The following is a 22,504-nucleotide window of genomic DNA, read 5'->3' as shown; positions in this document are numbered from 1 at the left end:
TGTGGTCCAAACAATGTTGTAAAGATAAAACTAACTGTTGGGAAGGAAAATCATTTGTTTTTTAAATATTATTTAATCTTATTAAATTCAACTTTTTATTTGTTTTGAAAAATTCTAGTGTATTTTTTTATTTAAAAAAAAATATGGATATTTTACCAAAAAACTCTGGCTGCGGTTTGGGGGATCTTAATGGGCATATAGAAATACATAAGTACTGAGTATTCACATACACCTTTCATACATAATAGACTTCCAACCCAGGGAGGGAGGAGACATTGGGCTGTTTATTACACTAGTCCCCAAAGTTTTATAATAACGTTTTCTTATTCGTTGGCCCAAAACTTTGGGGACATTTTTGTATTTTAATTGTTTGGTTTAGTGTGATGAGTATCCAAATGTTTTAACCTGAATTGAAATGTACAAAAGGCATAATTTTGGTTATCATCATTAGGGATGTACATTGTACATCAACGTATTTGCTATTGTCTTATCCCTTTAGATCACTGCACCCATACCACTCAATCCTTTCAAACCTTTATTTTACCACCATCAATAAAACAAGCTTGGACGTCCATGCTTTCATTAGTATTTAAGAAAAACATCTTGAAAACTCTTTTCCTTTGATATTAATATTATCTTTTCATAATAAAAAAGTAATATTCCATATTTAGGCATTATGTATCAGAAATAAAATAGATATGCCAACAGAATAAATAATCTATGAGTATATTACTTCATTTTTACCCAGGGACGTAAAGGGATAAGACAATGGCCGATAAATTGATGTACATCCCCAATGATGATCCACAAAATTACCCTTGCTGTAGACTGTAAATAGTGGTTGAAACTTAAGAAATCTTAACTGTGCATGGTAATGAGTTGCACATGTTTATGAACCAAGGAATTCTCCTTAACCTATCAACATATTTATGTCGCTACGTGTTGAGCCACGGTCGCGTGTTGAAAATTACAGTATACCTTTCATGTCTGAAGAAAGATATATACAATAAGCTTAATATTATTCTTCATCATAAATAGCAATACAACAAAAATACAACCTTATATAAAAGTAACAGAACGACTGTGTGTTTGTTTATATGTTTTTACCGAAGGATCTCGCTAACTGCTAAACCATGGAGAAAAAATTTATTTTACATAAATTTTTTATAAAATATGCCTGAAATTGATGTTAGCTGCGCAATTTTCCTTGTTAAGTAAAATATACAGAAAGAGAAAAACCTATTTCTAGAAAAATTTATAAAGCCTGTAAAGATTAGGTACACTGATTCCAGATAACAAAACTAAAAATTTGATTAGTCTGTCTGTTACTTAAGATATCAAAAATAGCAATAGTAGTTTTTGATTAACCAGTAGCTGCGCCCCTATCATCAAGTGTCTCTGTATTCGGAGGGTTCAGAACTACAGTCCCAAGACTTATAAATAAGATTAAAATAGCCTGAAACCATTGTAAAAGTCGCTCAATGTGACGCCATAAAAATGAGGGAATATCCATCTCTTTTTTGGGGGTTTTCTTTCTCACTCCTCCTCTCCTCATCCCTCATTTTTATGATGTCAGAATTTTTTTTGAGCAACTTTCTTCTGCTTCAAATAGAGAAATTTTTCGGTTAAGTAATTTAGTATTGTTACCACTTTATATAAAAGGATTATGTCCATACGTATTACATATTGTTAATTGGTTTATTATCTAGCAAAATCAAAATTAAAATTAACAAATTAGAACATTTTTTACAAAAATACTGGAGGATTTTTTAGAATACCAATATCTGTCTAAAATTAAAATCAATCAAAAGAGTACAAAGTTTGGGAATAATAGTACTTTTCAAAAACTTATATTGTTCGTTCATCAAAAAACTTTAAGTTTGTTACACCAACGGATATATGATATGTGAATATTGTGAGAGATTTTCGCATACCCTGATAAAATAGTCTCCCAGCTGGCTAAAATAACGATATGACTTTACCCCATTATTAACTTTTACCCCTCATCTCACCATTGAGTAACGTATTGACCAATATATGAGACTATACTAGCAACCTAGTTTGGCGATAATATTGAAATATTCTATATCTATTATTCAAAGGTTGTTCTCAAGTTTTTTTAATTAATTTATTTCTCTAACTAATTTAAGCACAGTAAATTAAGCTCGGTTCCCCATACCATGTATAATTTTTATGCAGAAACTTGCAGAAGGGGGTGTATCTCAACCCAATGACTTTTGAGTACACCTAACCAATTTTCTTAAACCAAGCTTTTCTGAAAAAAGTTTAATTCATTAGCCTTTTATGCATTCTTTTTTTATACCACATATCTACACCAGGTATCTAAAGGGATAAGACAATGGCCGATAAATTGATTTACATCCATACTAACGATATGCAAATTTACCCCTTCTGTAGAACGTTTGATAACTCAACAAAATAAAATAAAAACAATCAATAGTCCAAAAAGTTGTTAAGTAAATAAATAAGAAAACGTTTTTATAAAACTTTTGGGACTAGTGTGATAAACAGCCAATTGTCCCCTATCTCTCTGCGTTTACACCCTAAAGCATATATCTCCTGGCTAAACCCTCGCACGCCACCTGTGTTTAATTTTAGTTTTCTAAAAATTAATATGAATTTTAATTTCATGGCATGCTATAAACCGGCCTTGTTTATCTATAAAACAAAGTAGAACGATGGCTGACTGTCTGAAGCTTAAGATCTCAATAACCACTGAACCGATTGGGCTCTACTCTTTAGGGAATACACATACTGGTCCTGTAATGATTTTAAGATATTTTCTTGGGGGATGGGAAACCCACAACCTCACAAAAAAATGAAAATTATCCCCCCCCAAAAAAAAATTAATCTTTTTTTAAATCTAAACTACGAAAAATTACGTTGATCAAACCTCTTGGGGCAAAACCTCTAAAGGCTAGAGGCGAAGTCGCTAGTTATATAAAAGCTATTACAAAGTTATTTCGATTTTAAGGGGAAAAAATTAAACAAATATAATGCATCTGTTTACATAAAATCTTTTCAAATTTTAATTAAACCGAAAATAATATTTAGAAAAAAATACCTAAACCTAAGGAGGCCTAACCATATTAAGCGAAAAAAAATTCCCATTTTTTTGCTCAAAAAGTAGGGGGACAAAAAGTCTTTTAAATTCAGCCATGTGACGTCATAAAAATGAAGGAATATCCATCTCCTTTTTATGGATTTTATTTCCAACTTCTCCTCTCATCTCCCTCATTTTTAAGGCGTCACATGGCTGATTTTTTCAGACTTTAAAAATCTAATTACTATTGATTGGTTGGTTCAAAATAGTGGTGTCCAAAGTTTTATACCAATGACTTTACTCTAAAGAAATTCTGCTTTTTAATCATGTTTATGGCTGTACGTCAATTTATAGTACATTGTCTTATCTCTGTAAGATCCTTTAACATAAACTGATAAACATTCGTTGATTGAATTGATTGACAGACGTACGGAAAAATATAAACTATTAATGAGCTTCGCAACTAAAACTTATTTAATCAACTGAATACAAGGATCTTAAGGGATAGGACAATGCATAATAAATTGATTTAGATTCCCAATAATAATATATAAAATTACCCTTACTTAAGATTAAAATTATTGTTAAAAAAAATTTAGTAATAGTACCCAAAGTTTTGGAGACAACGAATAAGATTTTGTGCTTATAAAACTTTGGGTACCAGTGCAATTTACAGTCCAATGTCCCCGTTCTCCCTGACTAGATAGGAATAGTTATTTCTTTCATCGTATTATAAACCGCTTTCAGCGGATATAGAATGTACAATCATTTCTATATTCGTAGAAATTGGTTTATAATACGATGCTAGACATAGTTTTTTCGTATTGATGAGAACCGGTTCCTGACCACCGGATTTGAATGAATACAAGAAAGGCACTTTAATACATTTAACACGGTTTAAACTGTCCGTGGATTTAATTTTGTAAAACGTTGTTGAATGATTTTTCTCCAATACTATTGGAAATTCTATCAAAAATGAAATATAGTCGGGGCTCAGCAAATTTTAAGAATTTAAGGATAGGCAAACCAAAACTTTTTATCCTGAGAGAGGGGACAATGGGATGTTTATTACACTAATAACATTTTCTTATTCGTTGGTTTAACAAATTTGGTTACCAAAGTTAATTTTGACTGGTTGTTTCATTAAGTTGAGTGTTCAAACGTTTCAACCACTAACTTTAATCTATAGAAAGGGTAATATTGTGTATTAATACTGGGGATGAACATCATTTTATTGGCCATTGTCTTATCCCTTTAGGTCCATACTGTTAAGCCTTTTAGAAAGCCATATTTAAAGAGACGTTTGAAATATTACCTACTGCTGCACATGTCAATAGTAGTTTGAGTAGGGAGGAATTGTTTTGCCTATAAATACAAATGTGCAACTCATTACTATGCACAGTTAGGACTTCCAGCTAACTACCATGTCTAAGGGTTTATTGTCCGTGGGGTATTACTTTACCCATTCCCCCAAGTGCTTCTAGAGGCCACTGGGGGCGTAGTTGCTTATAATTCAATATTGTAGTATCACTACAGTTATGTGTTGATATATTAACAACATAAAACTTCTACTCAAATTCTTAAAATTTGACAATTTTCTTATTTCCTTATCCCAGGAACATTTAGAATTTAATCTTTTCATCGTTTTTCCAATTTTTGCATACGACATACTGTCTTTCATCGGTGTGAAAAATATAAACTTTTGGAAGTTCAAATTTGTGTTACTATTGAGAGTAGCCTTAGCCTATAAACATGTAACAAACATTAATAATTAAGCAAAGGTCATTAAGCATAGGGATCTTAAGAGATAGAACAATGGGCGATAAATTTATATACATCCCAAATCAATGATGATAGATTAACCCACGGTCGGTTAAAATTATTGGTTGCATATTTTGTGCACTGTTAGTTTGGTACCAACCGAACAAAATAAAATAAGATAATCCAAAGTTTTTAATAAAACAAAAAAGATTCTGTGGTTATAAAGCTTTGGGTACCACTGTAATTTACAGTCCAATCTCCCCTACCTCCCAGCTGTCCTTTGATAAAATGTTGGTTGTTCTATCAATACAAAACATAACACCAATTAATAAATAACAAATGATTTCCATCAAAATGATAAAAATATTTGATCATTTATGATTAGTTAACTTGTGAATTGTTTAGCAAATATCAAAAGCGTATTTTTTTTTTTTTGAGAACTCACCTCTGTTTTATTGGCTAACTTGTACTAAACTAAAAATTAAAGCTAGAATTCATGATAAACGTTACAACTTGATATTTACTTACTTTAGCCCCTACAGCAGTGTATACAGCCAGACCAACATACAGACCAATATGTTTCAGAACACATTGGTCTGTATGTAGGGAGTACCACAAGGATCAAAACTAGGATCAATACTTACTTTAGCTCCTGCAGCAGTGTATACAGCCAGACCAACATACAGACCAATATGTTCCAAAACACATTGGTCTGGTATGGAGTACCACAAGGATCAAAACTAGGATCAATACTTACTTTTGCTCCAGCAGCAGTGTATACAGCCAGACCAACATACAGACCAATATGTTCCAGAACACTCCGAACCTGTTTTATTCGCTGACCTGCACCCAAGTAAAAGAGTTTTTTTATGTGTTAAAAAAATATTTTGTCTCTAACTTTTCTGCTTATATAAATTGTATTGACTTGTTGAACCAAACAAATTGTATGACTAAGAATTATATTAATTTGAAATCCAATGATGATTATCAAAATTACCCCTTTGCTAAATTAAAATATTGTAAAAGTTGTAAGAATTTCATTATTTTTGCCTAGCAATGATAGCTTCTAAATGAAAGGTTTTGGTTGAAGATTCATTTTGATATTAATTGTTGATAAAAAAAAAGTGCTCCAGTTTTTGTAAACAAAGTTTTTTCTTCAATTGTTATATCCCTATCCAATAATGGTATAGAAGGTTTTTCGTAGTTACCAGGTTTCGCTCACTCTTTTACTAAAAGTTGCATAAATTTTGTGCAGAATATGTTAAATAAAAGCAGTTATGCACAGTTTGAATAAAAACAAAGTAAATTTAAATCTCAAATGAAATCCTTATGAAATATATTCCTATATTAGATGGAGGAATAGTTAAAATGAGTAAAAAGACAAGTTTAATCAGAGGTATAAATATTTATATAAAAAAGAACAGTATATTGTTAAACTAGAGGAAATATGTAAGAAAACACAAGGTCTCTGGTAAGGTAATAGAAAGGACAAGATTAGTTTTCATGAAAACTGCTGCTTTTTTGTAATGAGTAAAATATTAATGTCCTTTCGTGTACAGACATAAAAACCCTAGGACGTCTAGAAATTTTCTTCTTAACCTTAGAATGTAAAAAAATTAATATCTTCAAAATTTCATTTGGACCGCTACTACTTTGACATATAGACATCAAATTAGCTTTTGTTTGAAAAATAAATAAAATATGATGGCTATGATATGCAAAAATTTAAATAGTGTGACTCAAATGGTAGCCTGGTTTAAGTGTTACACAACTAGAGCCTCATTAAAACATTATGGAGGCAACTGTTTGGGGATCTCTAAGGCCATACACAGGACAAAAAACTACAGATTAGTGGAAGAAGTAAAAACTGTAGGTCTTTTTGAAAAAAAGGCATAAAATATTTGTTTTAACTATTCCTAAATCTAATTTATTCCATACACATTGTTTTTATTGTGAATAGTATAACAGCTCAGGTTATGCAAATGGAAAGGAGTAAACTTTATAAAAAAAAAAGACAATCATGGCCAATTAAGTTCAAAAAAGAAACAGCAAATTTTATATTAAAAGAGAGATGTTTAGATTTGTTTAGGAAAATGGGGATAAGAAACGTCTTATATGGGAAAATGAAAATTATAGAGTGAAAATTTGAGTAGTATAATATACAACTGCTTATTTTAAGAGTGAACTAATCTAGATAACAAAGAAATTTATCATTGGTATTTTCCCTCAAATTGTCCTGTTGAACACATAAACACCCCCCTTTTTATATTTAAAAATGATTGAATATATGACAGGGGTGGGTTTTAGTCAGGTTATTCATTGCACCGGATAGCTCAGCAGGGAGTAGACATCAGGGCATTAGGGTAAAAACAACCCCTTTTAAAAATTGTTCATCCAATATAAGGGGGATTGTTCGACAGACACTTTGAGAATGCACATTCTTTTTTATCACTTTTATTTCTTCCCCTAGGTTCTCTACTTTTTTTTATTTGTTTTTCTGAATATTTGTACATGTTAGATTATGCATTTACAACGAATGTAAATCTATTATTTGTTTCTCAATGGTAGCAAAACTAACTTTTATTTGTGTTTTGTGAATTTTTTATAGCGAGCTGCTATGTACGGGAAATAGAAGGAGTGGGGTAGGGGGTCAAAGTCCAACATCATTTTCAATTTTAAAAATCTTTTTCGTTGGGGGTGGGGGGTCGATTAGGTACCCTCGCCAAAAATATCATCGTAAAAATCAAAATATTAGTAAATCATCGTTTAAGGTAACCAAAGGGGAGTAAAATCCCACAAATATTTGGAAATACATTATATTACCCTCCAACAATCCTTTAGATTCTTTCATTTTAACCTCCCCCCCCCCCTTTCTAGAAAAAAAACTTGGTCGTTCTTAAAGGCAAATAAAACTTAATATTTAATCATAATGTTTTATCACTTTTTTACCTCCTGCGGAAGCGAATAGAGACATTTTTTACAACATTTAAATATTTTATATTTTTTATCTGAAAACAAAGAACTTAAAATTGTGTATGAAATAACGGTAATTTTTTGAAATTTATTTATTCAACTAGAAGCCTCTTGGGGCACTTGAGGGCTGGTGTTGATTTACACAAACCAGTTTTTTGTATTTAAGACTTTTAAAAAAGAATTGGGGGGGGGGGGGGGAATTTCTTTTGTTATTCTACCACCCCTTATCTTAATTTTATCCTAGGACAGAAAGAAACCATTTTACTTTGTATTCTGATTGTGATTTGATAAATGGCTTGATGATCTTATCTCTCTGTAATTCTTAAAAGTTGAAAGTAAACCCATAATTTTTGTGAGCTGATAAAAGAAATACAACTGAATTGTATCATGGAAATTTATTTGATGGATGATATTTTTTTACTTATATTTTATGCTTTGCTAATGTTGTATGCTGTCATCTTTGTTTATTCGCTCTCGTTACAGATTTTTCAATAATTGTCATGAAATGTTTCTCAAATGCTTTGCTAATGTCAAACTAACACAAATTGCTCTAAAATATCTCTCAAATAATTGAGTTTAATTATGAAATATAATCTTAAGACTAATCTACTAGTTTAAGATCAAATATTTACCCAAAATCAAATAGCAGTAAAAATAAATTTACAAAGAACAGTAAAATCGCACTTTTAATATAAATTGATTGGATGGCAAAAACTAGCAGGTTCCACATCAATTTATCGTTCATAGTCTTTCCCTTAAGATCCCTGAAGTGACTCAATGCAGGTGTCTGTTCTCACTGACTTCAAATTTATAATTCATTTTCTTTTATTATCACCAGGGAGGAAAAAGGGAAATTTTGCTGTTTATTACACTTGTCCCCAAAGTTTTATAATAACGTTTTCTTATTCATTAGCCTTTTATTAATTTTTTATTGAAGGGGTCATTTAGTTGAGTATTCAAACGTTTCAACCACTAATTGTAATCTAAAGTATGGGTAATTTTGTGTATAATCATTAGAGATGTAAATAAATTTATAGGCAATTGTCTTATCCCTTTATTTCCCTGATTATTACATAGTATATGCATGTACATATTCTACATGATTTGTCAAAGTATATCACAAAGCAAAACTCAAAAGGAACGTATATATCTAATAGAACCTTTTAGACAAGATAAACATTGTCAAAGAGAGAGAAAAAATGTGATAAAAAGGAAGGGTAAGAAATAAAGATAAAATTTAGAAAGGACAGACACAAAAAATAATAAGATATAATAACCAATGAGAGGCCAGTATACACTGTAATTGACCAATGGTAAAATTTATGCTGACCTCTCATTGGCTATTCTTTCGTATGACGTCATAATATGTGGAGGGACTTTAATTATCTTCTAAACCTAATATAAAAACTTTGAAGAAAAAAAACCCGCAGACAATTAAGACACCTTGCGTCACAAGAATAAGCCAGGGATCTTAGGGGATCAATGGCACATTATTTACGAAAAAAACATTTTTCTGCATGAGGTCTCAGATTTTGATAAAAACTTCCAGTCCCCTTCATTTGGTCATAAAACTAAGGGCTGGGTGATTTTTAACCTTTTTAATCCATTTAAAGTCCGATTTTTCGCGCATTTTCCCACTGAAGTGTTTTCACAATGAAAAAAAGGCATTTTTTCATGATTTTCAAGTTTAAAATTTTTACATTAATTTTCAACTTACATACATGTTTTATATATCAAATTAATCCCCCAGATGGGTACAATATAGAATTTGTCTCTAAAATCACAAAAATCAAGAATTACAGGGTGTCCCAAGAAAAATGTCAAAACAGGTTTTTTAAACTTTTGACACTGTCAGGAAACGAAGTTTGTCCATTTCTTGCCTTGAGAGTGAATATCATCCATTTTAAAATACATATGAAGTAAATTTGGCGTGGTAACTCCAAATTTGTACACCTGAGAAATTTTTGAAACACCCTGTAAAAGTGATTTTTGCGTCTGTAGAGCTAAAAATTGGTCCAAATTGATTATTTTTTTCAAATTAGCATACAAAGTATCTAAGTGTGTTAGGCCATAGTGTTTTCTGACCAGATTACAATTTTTATATTCTTTGGACACCCTGTATTTTCAAAAAAATGAGAAAATTTTTTTTTGTTTTTTTAAATTTTTTTTTGTTTTTTTAAGTTACCTAAAACTGTCATATAGATACAGATTTTGACTAATAACAATAATATTTGCCTATTTTACAAATTTACACACTTTTGGGACACCCTGTGCATGTTTTAAAAAATGGTGGTTTTTGCCCCTTTTTGGGGGGAAGGAGTCGTTTTAGGGCCAGAGACTATTTCTTCATTTTTGTACAACTTTTCAAGGCACATAATTTGATAATTATACATCAACCGCCTCCGGCGAACCGTTTTGCCGTTATTCACCACCAAAGGCGGAATTTTGACCTTTTTTACCGTTCTGGAGGTTTTAACGGGCATTTTTGGTAAGAAGGCGTTGATTTATCAAAATCACTCTGAAATACTTTTATTTAGGCTATTTTATTTACTAAATTTAATGTGAAGTAAAATTTTTGTATATCCAACCCATTTTTGTCAAAAGGAATTTTAAATGGACGTGATTTATGTTTCTTTTATTACTAATGTTATATCAATTATTAATATTATATTCACTTCATTCACTTGTTTTAACAATTGAAATCCATCTTGACGAAAGACGGTTAGATGCACAAAAAGAATACTTCACATGAAATTAAGTAAATAAAATAGCCTAAATAAAAGTATTTCAGAGTGATCTTGATAAATCAACGCCTTCTTACCAAAAATGCCCGTTAAAACCTCCAGAACGGTATAAAAGGTCAAAATTCCGCCTTTGGCGGTGAATAACGGCAAAATGGTTCGCCGGAGGCGGTTGATGTATAATTAACAAATTATGTGCCTTGAAAAGTTATACAAAAATGAAGAAATAGTCTCTGGTCCTAAAACGACTCCTTCCCCCCCAAAAAGGGCAAAAACAACTATTTTTAAAAAACATGCACAGGGTGTCCCAAAAGTGTGTAAATTTGTAAAATAGGCAAATTTTGTTGTTATTAGTCAAAATCTGTATCTATATGACAGTTTTAGGTAACTTAAAAAAACAAAAAAAGATTTTAAAAAACAAAAAAAAATTTCTCATTTTTTTGAAAATACAGGGTGTCCAAAAAATATAAAAATTGTAATCTGGTCAGAAAACACTATGGCCTAACATACTTAGATACTTTGTATGCTAATTTGAAAAAAATAATCAATTTGGACCAATTTTTAGCTCTACAGACGCAAAAATCACTTTTACAGGGTGTTTCAAAAATTTCTCAGGTGTCCAAATTTGAAGTTACCACGCCAAATTTACTTCATATGTGTTGTAAAATGGATGATATTCACTCTCAAGGCAAGAAATGGGCAAACTTCGTTTCCTGACAGTGTCAAAAGTTTAAAAAACCTGTTTTGACATTTTTCTTGGGACACCCTGTAATTCATGATGTTTGTGATTTTAAAGACAAATTTTTTATTGTACCCATCTGGGGGATTAATTTGATATATAAAACATGTCTGTAAGTTGAAAATTAATGTAAAAATTTTAAACTTGAAAATCATGAAAAAATGCCTTTTTTTCATTGTGAAAACACCACAGTGAGAAAATGCGCGAAAAATCGGACTTTAAATGGATTAAAAAGGTTAAAAATCACCCAGTCCTTAGTTTTATGACCAAATGAAGGGGACTGGAAGTTTTTATCAAAATCTGAGACCTCATGCAGAAAAATGTTTTTTTCGTAAATAATATGCCGGATAAGACAATGGCCAAGGAAATTGATGTAAATGATGATACACAAAACTACCCCTTCTGCTGATTCCAATTAGTGGTTGTAACGTTTTGAAATTGAACTCAATGAACAAAGAAACCAAAATTCAATAATTGTCCTGAATGTTGTTCAATAGACAGTCTATATCCCCTCTCTCCCCGAGAATAAGTACACTAATATTCATAATAAGGGCGGCAATAACAAGCTAATATTATTGCATGTTCAGTAAACTGCAATTAACAATAAAAAACCGTAAACCCTACCCTTTTAATTTCAGTTTCATAAAATAAAAATTGGGGGAAAATTTCTAGGAACGATTTATCTAGGAGGGTGGTGGTGCCCTCCCAAAATCCAGTTATAAACCTTCCCAGGACCTATGAGAAACTTTTCTGTAAAGGAGAACTACATTGTTTCAGCACAAATACATCCTTACAAATACGATCATGTTAGAAATAATGTCAAAATTGATTTGATATATTAAAAAGTCAAACGTCCAAGCCTACTTTGTTTATTGAGTATCTATGCCACTAAAGGTACCAGAAATAACTTGCTTTAATATTTGGAAAATCAGGGATCTTAAGGGATAAGACAATGGAAGATATTTGCTTTACATCACCAATGAGTTTAATAAAAGTGCCCCCTACTGTAGATTAACGTTTTGACACTACTATTTGAAAACAACCCAACCAAACTCAAAGAAAAAATCCAAATATTTTAAGCCAACTAATAAGATATAATGGTGATAAAACTATGGAAACCAGTGTAATTTACAGTTCAATATTCCACCCCTCCCTGTTGGCCTTAGATTAAACTTTGGAACTTAAACCAAGCAATCAAAATTAAATTAAAATTCTAATATAAAAACGGTAACATTTTTTTTTATAAAAATAAAAACTTAACGTGGTTATAAAATTTTGGTTACCAGAGTAATTTACAGTCCAATGTACCCTCCCTCCCTGAAAAAATGAAGTAAATGCCTCGAGGAAAATGCGAATGATAAAAACTGCAATGCCAAAGAATCTTTTCAGTAAGAAATTAATGAAACTGATACTTTAGCAGCAGCATCATATTTATGAAATTTTGACGCGAAATTTTCCATTTTTTTTTTATGGAATCTTCCTATAGAAGCTAAATCTGTCAATAATCATAATTATATAGTGGCTGTTAATTTCTGAATTGTACTTAAAGAGCTATCCGTAACAGTCGACTTTGCTTTTAGAAATGCACATATTTTTAAGCAATATTTGTAGTAAAGGCCAATTTATTTAAAGAAAATGTATGGTATTAATAGTCCAATTTTGTAATATCTAAACAACCAGCAATAAAAGAGCCTGTACATCTGACAATAAACAAGGATGACAACATGAATAAAAGCGAAGCTCAAAAAATTAGACGGAAGGTAAAACTGGAAGAGTGTCAGAACTTAATAAGCAAGACATTAATTTGTAAGTTAAATAAAATTGTACATTTGTTGCAAAATTGCATAAATATAGGATACCACAAAAGCACATACTTTTAATAAATCATACCTAATTATTATAGGATTTATTATGCAACTTTTAATAAAATTTTTTTTTATATTTATGATTGTACTTTGTGTGTGTGTGTGTGTGTTTGTTTGTGAAAGGTGCTGTTGAATGTTCCGTTTTGAGTTCATAAATGCTATGGTACTTTAAAATTCTAGCTTACAAACAAACATACATTTACAGAGTTGCTTTGCTCCTCATAAAAATAGCATTTGGCAGACTTAATTTCAATTCCCTAAATTGTATTTCTTACCAATTTAAGACTATTTAGTTAAGCACAGCTACTTTATAATCTACTAGCGGCTTCGTCCCTAGCCTCTATGGGCTTTGTCCCAAGAGGTGATAAATTTTTTTTTTTGGCGAAATAAGTAAAAGGACCAAGGAAATCTTCTAAAAAAAAATATAAAAAAATGAGGGGGGGGTTGTTTTTTGGGGGGTTGGGGGTGTCCCACCCCTCAAGAAAATAGCCTAAAACCACCACAGGACCAGTAGGTATATTCCCTAAAGAGTATAAGCCGATCGGTTCAGTGGTTACCGAGATCTTAAGGGACGGACGGACGGACAGACAGACAGACGGATGGACAGACAGAAAGACAGACGGACAGACATCGTTCTACTTTGTATTATAGACTAGCGGGTACGTCGCTGGAGGACTCTTAAGGTGTTGTATCTACCCTCCCACTTTCAAATTTAATTTTAATATAAGTAAAAGATGTTTTGAGGTGGGTAGTTTTCTTTGGGGGGGGGGGGGGGGTGGTGGTACCTTTCTCCAGAATAGTTTAAAACTACTGGAAGCTCCAATGTACGTAAAGGAGAACAACATAGGTATAAACAGACATCATGTTACTCTTATATAAGGATAATATATACAACACAATAAAGTTATTGATGCGCTACTTATAAAAAAAAATTATTCTTGTTTAATACCAGGAATCTAAAGGGATCTGTTGATTAAAAATAGTGATTGAAAAGATTTGACATTTAACTTGAACCAACAAATCAAAATTCAATAAAAGTCTCCAAAGTTGGGCCAACGAATAAGACAACGTTATTATAAAACTTTGGAGACTAGTGTGATAAACAACCCAATGTTCCCTCCTTCCCTGGTTTAATATCCACTGAATGTGTTAGAATTGCAGCTTCTATTTTAGAATTAGCATCCACTATTTAATGAAATTAATTTTATACATTTTTTCGACTAGAGATATTGGGATAAGGAAATATACGATAAATTAATATTTTTAGTATTAAAACTAAAAGTTTATCCTATTATTCTAAAATAAGTTTAATGATTTAAGGAAGGGGGGGGAGTCGACCCTTTTTTATCAATTTATTTTTTATATTTATAAAAAGGTAGGGGGTAGTTAATTTTTTACTAAGCTAGATTTCTCTTAGAACGGTGATTGTCCCCTCCACCTAAATAGTTAAAACCTTTACTAAATATGTATCAAGCATCAAACCAAATTTAAACTGTTTCGGTTCGGGGGTTAAGGAGATCCTTTACTACTTACAAACACGCAGCTTATTCAATGCTCAGCCGCAGCTGCCGAGCCCTGGAGATAAATTAATGTTTCAGATAATTTAACTTATTGTAAAATTATGCATTAACTAATTAAAACATTGAGCATAATTAGACATGGAGAATAAGAAAGAAAGATAAAATATAGTTTGTGCTTTCACTTAAATCTATTTTGGACCATAAAATCCCTCCGCCCCCCCCCCCACTTGTCATTTGTTATCTATTATAATTGTTCTTCACAGGGATCTTAATGGATAAGACAATTGAAGATTAATTGATGTAAAACCCAATGGTGACTAAATCAACCCTAAGTAGATTAAAATTATTGAATGAAAAGTTTTGTCATTCAATTTAATGAACCAACCAATCAAAATTTTTAGTAAAAAAAATTTTAGTAAAAAAAAACTTTGGGTACTAGTGATTTTAACAGTCCAATGTTCCTACCTCCCTGTGGGGTGGGGGGGGGGGGGGGTGATCTAAAAAAGAAACTAACAATCCATTTTAAAAACTTTAGAATAAATATCAAATAGTACAATTGATAGTACAATCTACTGATTTAAAAATATCAATATGATTCTTCATTATAGCAAAGCTTCTAATGGGCCCAGAGAAGATTTTAAACCTATTTTGGGGGAGGGAACTAAAAGAAACCACCCCTAGAGAAAAAATGAAAATTCAAAGTAGAAGGTCGACTCTTCCACCTTCACTCTAGGGGCGTAGCTCCTAGTGTATGTTTATCTTTTTAAGGAAAATATTACCACTGGTTTTAGGCTATTTATATATTCATAGTCTGTTAAATTTTTGAAAATATACTTTTTTTATATTACCCCTTTCCTCGCTTATTTGTGTTATAATTATAATGATTAAGGTTTATCAAAACAATCGATATATAATTACTTGGATGCGGCATCAGATTTTCATGTACTTTAGTAAAGTGATGTTCGCAGTTGGATAAAATAACGATGCAACCAATTTTAAAACTATCCCAACCCTTCCTAATGGATGAACGGACTGATCTATAAATGAGGTCCATATTAGCAACCTAAATTTACTCCTGTCAATATATCCATATATCCACGTAAACTATATCCTTTATGATAACTAAGGTAATAATGTATATAATAATAATTAGATTGCATGGAATAATCATATTAGGCATGCAAATAACACATTTCAAAGTTTTTGGGTTCGAGTAGTAAAGATACTAGGGCGCAAAAAACAAACTTTATTATATCAAGAAGCTTACAGAAGAAAGAGGGGTGGATACACACCCCTTGACAAGGTTCTACGCCTTTAATATGCATTTCGAAAGCAGTAAAGAGAGGTTAATTAACACACCCTAAATTTTAAGAGGGTAGTAAGTTGCTTATGAAAAGGGTTGTATCTACCCTCTGAAATAAAATAGCACCTCTTATTGTCAGTATTACAAAACCCTTAGGCTCACTCCCCCGTTCACCTCCTTTGATAAGGATTTACAGGGAGATATCAAAATTTTGCACGTCATTATCTATCATCCATGGAATGTAACTGACAATTATAGTGTACAATATTCTAAAACCATCTCAAGACTTCTTTGAGCTCAAACAAACAACAACTACTCTTTTTAATACTAGCGGCCTCTATGGGCACTTAAGGTTAAGGAGGAGGGAGGAATAAAAGTTTAAAAAAACAAATGGGGACAAAGGACTGTAAAGGATACTGGTCCCTAAAATTTTATACACATTCATTAGCCAGAAAACTTTTGGGATTTTTAATCAAATCTTAATTGGGTTGTACAAACCAGCAGTGCATAATGTTTTCCATCATGGTTCAGTGGTTAGCGATATCCTTTCAAAATAAGCTTACTACTTTATATAATCGGTTGATAGGACGATAATAAGGTAAGGTTACATTGCAAACAATCCAAAATTAGAATGCGTAAAAAGTATTTCAATATCTTTGTAGATAAACTTTGATCTTAATCATAAAGATTAGAGGTTTGGGTGTCAATGTAATAACTTTTACGAGTTCTTAAATAAAAAAAATAAATTCTATTTTAATAAGGATGGCATCTAAATTTAGAAATTTTAACCAATTTTCTTCAATTAAATGTCTTTCAAGTGGAGCCCAAATTGAACCCAAGCGAAGAAGTGTTGAACAAAGTTAAAGTTATAATCTAACTAAGATCAGGGCGAATGAGGGCTGAGGCATTGATTTAAACCCCCATAAATTATGATAATACAAACCTTTCTGTGGATTAAAATTATTGATGGAAAAGTTTGAACACTGATAATTTGGTATATTTCAATGATGTATTATTTTTAACTAGCGGCTACATCCCCTAGAGGCCTCTAGGGGCACCTGAGGAGGGGGGAGTCTAATTTGATAACCCAATTTCTTATTTTCGATTTTTTTTTGACAAAGTAAAAAAAATTTCATTAGGGGGGTGGTATTTTCATTTTTGGGGAGATTGGGGGTGTCCCACCCCCCAAGAAAATAGTTATAAACCTTCCCGGGACCTATGAGAAGCTACTCTGTAAAGGAGAGCCCGATCGGTTCAGCGGTTAGTGAGATCCTTCGGTACACACAAACAGACAGACAAACATCCTGTTACTTTAGTATAAGGATAGCATCCTTGTTAAAAGCTTTGGGACTAGTATAATTTTCATTGTACAATTTCCCCTCCCTCCCTGACTGAGATTAAATTTGCCTTGAGTAATCTCAAATTAAAGATTGGTTTTACTAATTAAATTCAGGGAGGGAGGGGACATTGTACTCTAGCTTTATTACTCTAGTCCTCAAAATTTTATAATAACGTTTCCTTATTCGTTGACTTATCATCTTTGGGTAATTTTCTTCAATTTTGATTAATTGGCTCATTAAGTTAAGTGTCCAAACATTTCAACCACTAATTTTAATCTACAGAAGGGTTAAGTTTGAGTATTATGAGAGGGGATGAACATCAATTTATCGATCCACTTTAGATCCCTGAAACAAGAGCTGGATCTTTAAATCGTTTAGTGCTGCGCTGAATCGGGGCGATCCAGTTCACCCTGGTTTGGCGCGGCAATGTCACTCGTTGAGTGCCATTGCCGCGCCACTGGGCGCGCTGATTCGCCCATTCCATTTTGATTTAAAGATTGAAATCTAATAATATCTAGGTGCGCCGAACTGGATTGCCCTGATTCAGCGCACCACTAAACTATTTAAAGATTCAGCTAAGGACAATTAAGTTCATATGTATCGCAGCAATATCGACTTTAACATATATTGTATATAAAAAGGGTATAAGAAAAATGCTTTCTCATAAACGGAAGGACGCCAATAAAATTTTGTATTAACCAATCAAAATTGACTAAAAAGTACCCAAAAGTTTAAGCCAACCTATGAGAGAATGTGTTTATAAAACGCAAGGTACTAGTGCAATTTAAAGCACAATTTCTCCTAACCCCTTGCTGCCTACAAATGGACTTATTTCCAGAAAGAGAGGAGACGATGGGCTGTTTTCTAGACTAATCCCCAAAGATTTAAAGTAACGTTTTCTTATTCGTTGGCTAGACAACTTTGGGGACTTTAGTGAATTTTGATTGGTTGATTCATTATGTTGAGTGTTTAAACGTTGCTACCACTAATTTTAATCTACAGAATGGGTAATTTTGTGTATCATCATTGTTGATGAACATCAACTTATCGGCCATTGTCTTATCCCTTTAGATCTCTGCTTAATTGTCCTACTTACTAATTAATGTTTTTTAATTAATCACCTTGATTATTTACACATAAATGTATTGAGGGTAAAAACAATTGTTGCAAAAGTATATTCAAGTGTTATGTCACTTCCGCATATGCTACAAATTAATAAATTACTAGGCCTCTAGGGGCACTTCAGCTGGATAGTGCAGAGGAGTCGACCCCTTTGCCTAATTTAAATTTTAATTTTAAAATGAAAAAGAAGAAGAAAATAGGACCATTTTTTTTCAATTGGTAATTTCTGCTGGGATGGTTATGTTACCCTCCCCAAAAATAGTTACAAACCTTTCCAGGACTTAAGTAAGCGACATAGCAAAGGAAAAACAAGATGATTTTTAACTTTTTGGCTAAACTGTTTTGGTATGGTATAATTATTCTATTCATCTGATTTATTTGGGATTATGATTTCTAGGACAACAAAGTACAATATTCTAATTGAATCATCTTATATGCATTTTTGTAACCCATACATGTATAAAAATTAAAAAGTTTGTTTCTACTTAAAAATTAATGTTCTAACCCTCTACAAGTGATAAAGTTCGTTTGTCATATTTTGGATTATATGCGGAAGTGAATACACACTGCAGAAGTAGGCTACTTACATCCAGGTATTGTTTCATAATAATAGGCAAGGATATAAAGGGATAAGACAATGGCCGATAACTTGGTACAAAAGTAAATCCTTCTTGAGATCACAATTAGTGGTTTAAACGTTAGGACACTCAACTTAATGAACCAACCAATAAAAATCAAAAGGTAATGATAAAAATTTCGATTTAACTTTCGTTCCCCAAGTTTGTAATACATTTTATGTTTTTGTATATAGTTTTAACAGAGCTGGATCTTTAAATCATTTCAATGGTGTGCTAAATCGGGGTGCGCAGAATTTCAGCCAATCACAGCGGCGCATTTATTTCAATGGTGCATTTTACGCACCCCGATTCAGCAAACCATTGAAATGATTTAAAGATCCAGCTCAGAATATAACAAAGTTGTTTAACGTTGTCAATACCCCGTCCCGTTTTAGAAAATATTTGTTAAAATGTTGGCACCCAGCCAAAATATGGTTGATTTAAGCAAAAAAAAATACCCATGCAAAATATTTTTTCTGTAATGCAAAAATTGTAATGGTACAAGCACTGCAAAATTTTTAAAATCTGCAAAAAGACCTGTTTATAAAGCTCTTGTACCATCTCAATTTAAAAAGATTTTTACATAATTTTAATTCTAGTGTGTCGATATAAACCTGGAATTTACCCAAAAAAATTATCTAAATTATAACATATGAAGAACGAAGGTGTAGCAATTAAAACTGAAAAGTAATTTTAAAAACTTTGCAGTGCTTGTACCATCGCAGTTTTTGCATTACAGAAAAAATATTTTGCATGGGTCATTTTTTTGTATAAATCAACCATATTTTGGCTTGGGTCCAAAATTTTAACAAAATTTTTCTAAAACAGGACGGGGTAGTTGTTATATAATTTCATTGAAAAAAAGCCGAAGGGTGCCAGTTTCCTTGTTTTGTATTATTTAATTTATGATATTTTGTTCACATTAATTATAATTTCTTTTACATGGCAAAGTTTTTTCTATTATTATGTTGTTTATGCGTTTCTTTAATTGATATTTTTGATTTGTTAAAACCGTTCTATGGATTTTATACCTTGCTTTAAGATTTCCATTATATACATGATGCTTATTTGTACAGGGAATCATAACCAAAAATTTCAGATGTATATCTTAAATATCAGCTGAGAAAATTACAGTAAGGACGGACTGACGGACAGACAAAGTGTATTATAGAATAATATGCCATTAAAAAACTTTATAACCATCTATATGTTGTACTAGTTTCTATACCCATAGAGGGCAGTAGTTCAGGAAAAAAACTTAAAACCACACATTGGCATAATATAAAGCTTTCCTAAAAAGTATAACCCATTCAGAACATCAATATCCGAGATTTTTAGCTTTAAACAAACAAAACTGACTGCTATAATTAAACGATAAACAATGTTTTATCATAAAACTAAATATATTAAATATAATAAATTCGAATGTGGCATATAGTAACCAACCGTTGAGAACTAACTAAACGTCGAAGGACAGAATCTTGATACACCGAGGTTTTTTTTTGAGTTTTTCGCTCACATACCCACTTACATACACACCCACACACACAGACACACATGCAAACTTCTCATAAGATTCACTTATTTCGGGGTCTAATACATATATTTGTTACTGTCATATATTTATGTTGTGATGTCATATATTTAAGTTTGCAGACCATATGTTAATTGTTACTCTTAATTGCTCTTTAATTGCTCTCAGAAAGAATAAAGAGAAAATATATTTAAGTCAGTTGATATTGAGAGTCCTAACACAGAACATTATCTGGTTTGGGTTCGAGTCTTTATTAAGACCAATACAGCTATTTACAGACATCCTACTACTTTAGATAGTTTGCATAGGCAGATATTCTACCCCTTCAAAGTGCATAGTTAATTAATACATTGTATTAATTAAACAGACAGTCATCCTGTTGTTTGGTGTCCTGATATACAGACAGACATCCTGCTACTTCAGAACTATCCAGCTTTGAATAATCAGTAGTTTTGACTTATTAACATATTTAATCATTTCTAAATATAGTATCAATATATAATCTTATTTACTCAAAAACTGCATTTAATCCAATATAATAAATACTTAAAAATCTGATTGCATTTTGAATTGAACATTAAGTCTACTCTATCATTAGCTTATGCTGTTTGTCTATATCACATTTGGCGCAGTCTTATTGTGCTACGTGTTATTTAGACCTGCTGCTGAGTTAAGGGTGGGGGAAGTGGTGTTTAATTTGAAGTCACTCACTTTTTGAGATATTTTTTTATCTCGGATTTTTCACAGTTTTGTTTTAGTTTTTATATTTCTAACTTGATTTATATTTCAGGTTTCTGTGGAATTTCATTCTTTAACTCTTTTGATCTAAATTTCACGGCGGATCTAGTTCCAGTGCTCGGATATGGCTGATGGAGAAAAAGGAGAGCGGGGTAAAACTGAAGGCAAGCGTGGACGGCCGCCTAAACGTCCTCGGGAGAATGACAGTCAGGATGATGATGGAACTCCCGAACATTGGGAGGAGGAGGATGCTGCGGCTGAGGATGCTGGTGCAGGTGCCAATGCGAATGTGGAGTTGGCGTTGGGCGAGGTGGAGAATGACGTTGTGCCTGAAAGCATAAAAAAATATGTTAGGGCAATGTTGCAGGAGCATACGACTGTCAAAGATCAGGTGGATAAGTTAACGGCGGCGAATAAACGGCTGGAGAATAAGGTGAAAGAGTTTAAGAACTCTGATGAGCATAAGAAGTTAGGTTATGATGTTGATTTGGCTACTATTAAGAAAAAGGTGGCGCAATTGCCAGTGGATGGGGATATTAGCGGTTTTTTGTATGAAACAAGTATGGGGGCTAGTGTATCTGCAGTCAAGGCGACGGGGGATGATTCGTTTAATACATCTTTCATTAATCGTTTGAGTGTGGAGGCTAAATTGGATTCTACAAATTTTGAGGCTAAAAGAGGGAAAAGTGCTCCTGGACATTTGAAGTTTTCGCAGATTGAGTTTTTAGGTCCTGTTGGGAATGGAAATTGGATGAATGTTCGTGAGAGTTGTCTGACCGAATATGAAAATCAATTGTTGGATATATTTCCTTTAATTGAGGAAAGGGCTGACGTGCTTAAGGCCTATAAAAAGGTGGCCGGCGGTAGTGTAAGCCAACAGACTGTAGAGGAGCAGTTTAAGGAGTTTTGTCTTGTAAGAGGAGTCAAGTGGGATAGTGATTTTGTGCGGGATGCTCCATTTTGGGATGGAAACATTGATTTTGAGGATTATTTCTTATCCTTATGGAGGGTTGCTAGGTTCGCAAAGTTGGAGGATCCTATGCTTTTCAAGGACATCCTGTACAATAGGATTTTTGAGTGCAAAGGGAAGAAGATGGGGAGGTTGATTACGCCGGAGGCTAATGCTTCCTTAAGTGCTTTAGGTTATTACCTGTTGATAAGAAGGTTGGTGATACCCTTTGCTGATA

At 32.3% G+C, this 22,504-nt stretch overlaps 1 protein-coding gene across 7 annotated transcripts in view; it reads right to left on the bottom strand.

The window, feature by feature from the left end:
* The window catches only part of LOC145335095 (TWiK family of potassium channels protein 7-like), a 92,947-nt gene that overhangs the window by 43,484 nt on the left and 26,959 nt on the right, over positions 1 to 22,504 (bottom strand). For 2 of the 7 annotated variants that reach the window (XM_080180808.1, XM_080180809.1), the window contains exons 1-2: positions 7,775 to 7,835; positions 5,583 to 5,668 (exon numbers count right to left, since the gene is read on the bottom strand). The exons of the other annotated variants lie outside the window; for them this stretch is intronic. In XM_080180808.1, coding sequence (XP_080036934.1) covers positions 5,583 to 5,668; positions 7,775 to 7,799 — 111 coding nt within the window. In that variant the 5' untranslated portion in view covers positions 7,800 to 7,835. Of the gene's footprint in view, positions 1 to 5,582; positions 5,669 to 7,774; positions 7,836 to 22,504 lie in introns of those variants that run through there. 7 annotated transcript variants of the gene reach the window in all.

Source organism: Acartia tonsa, chromosome 13 (assembly GCF_053477335.1).
Source record: "Acartia tonsa isolate MP-2025a chromosome 13, ASM5347733v1, whole genome shotgun sequence".
NCBI classification, from domain to species: domain Eukaryota; kingdom Metazoa; phylum Arthropoda; class Copepoda; order Calanoida; family Acartiidae; genus Acartia; species Acartia tonsa.
Note: the sequence above shows the minus strand (reverse complement) of the source record. Positions and strands in the feature narration are given on the sequence as shown.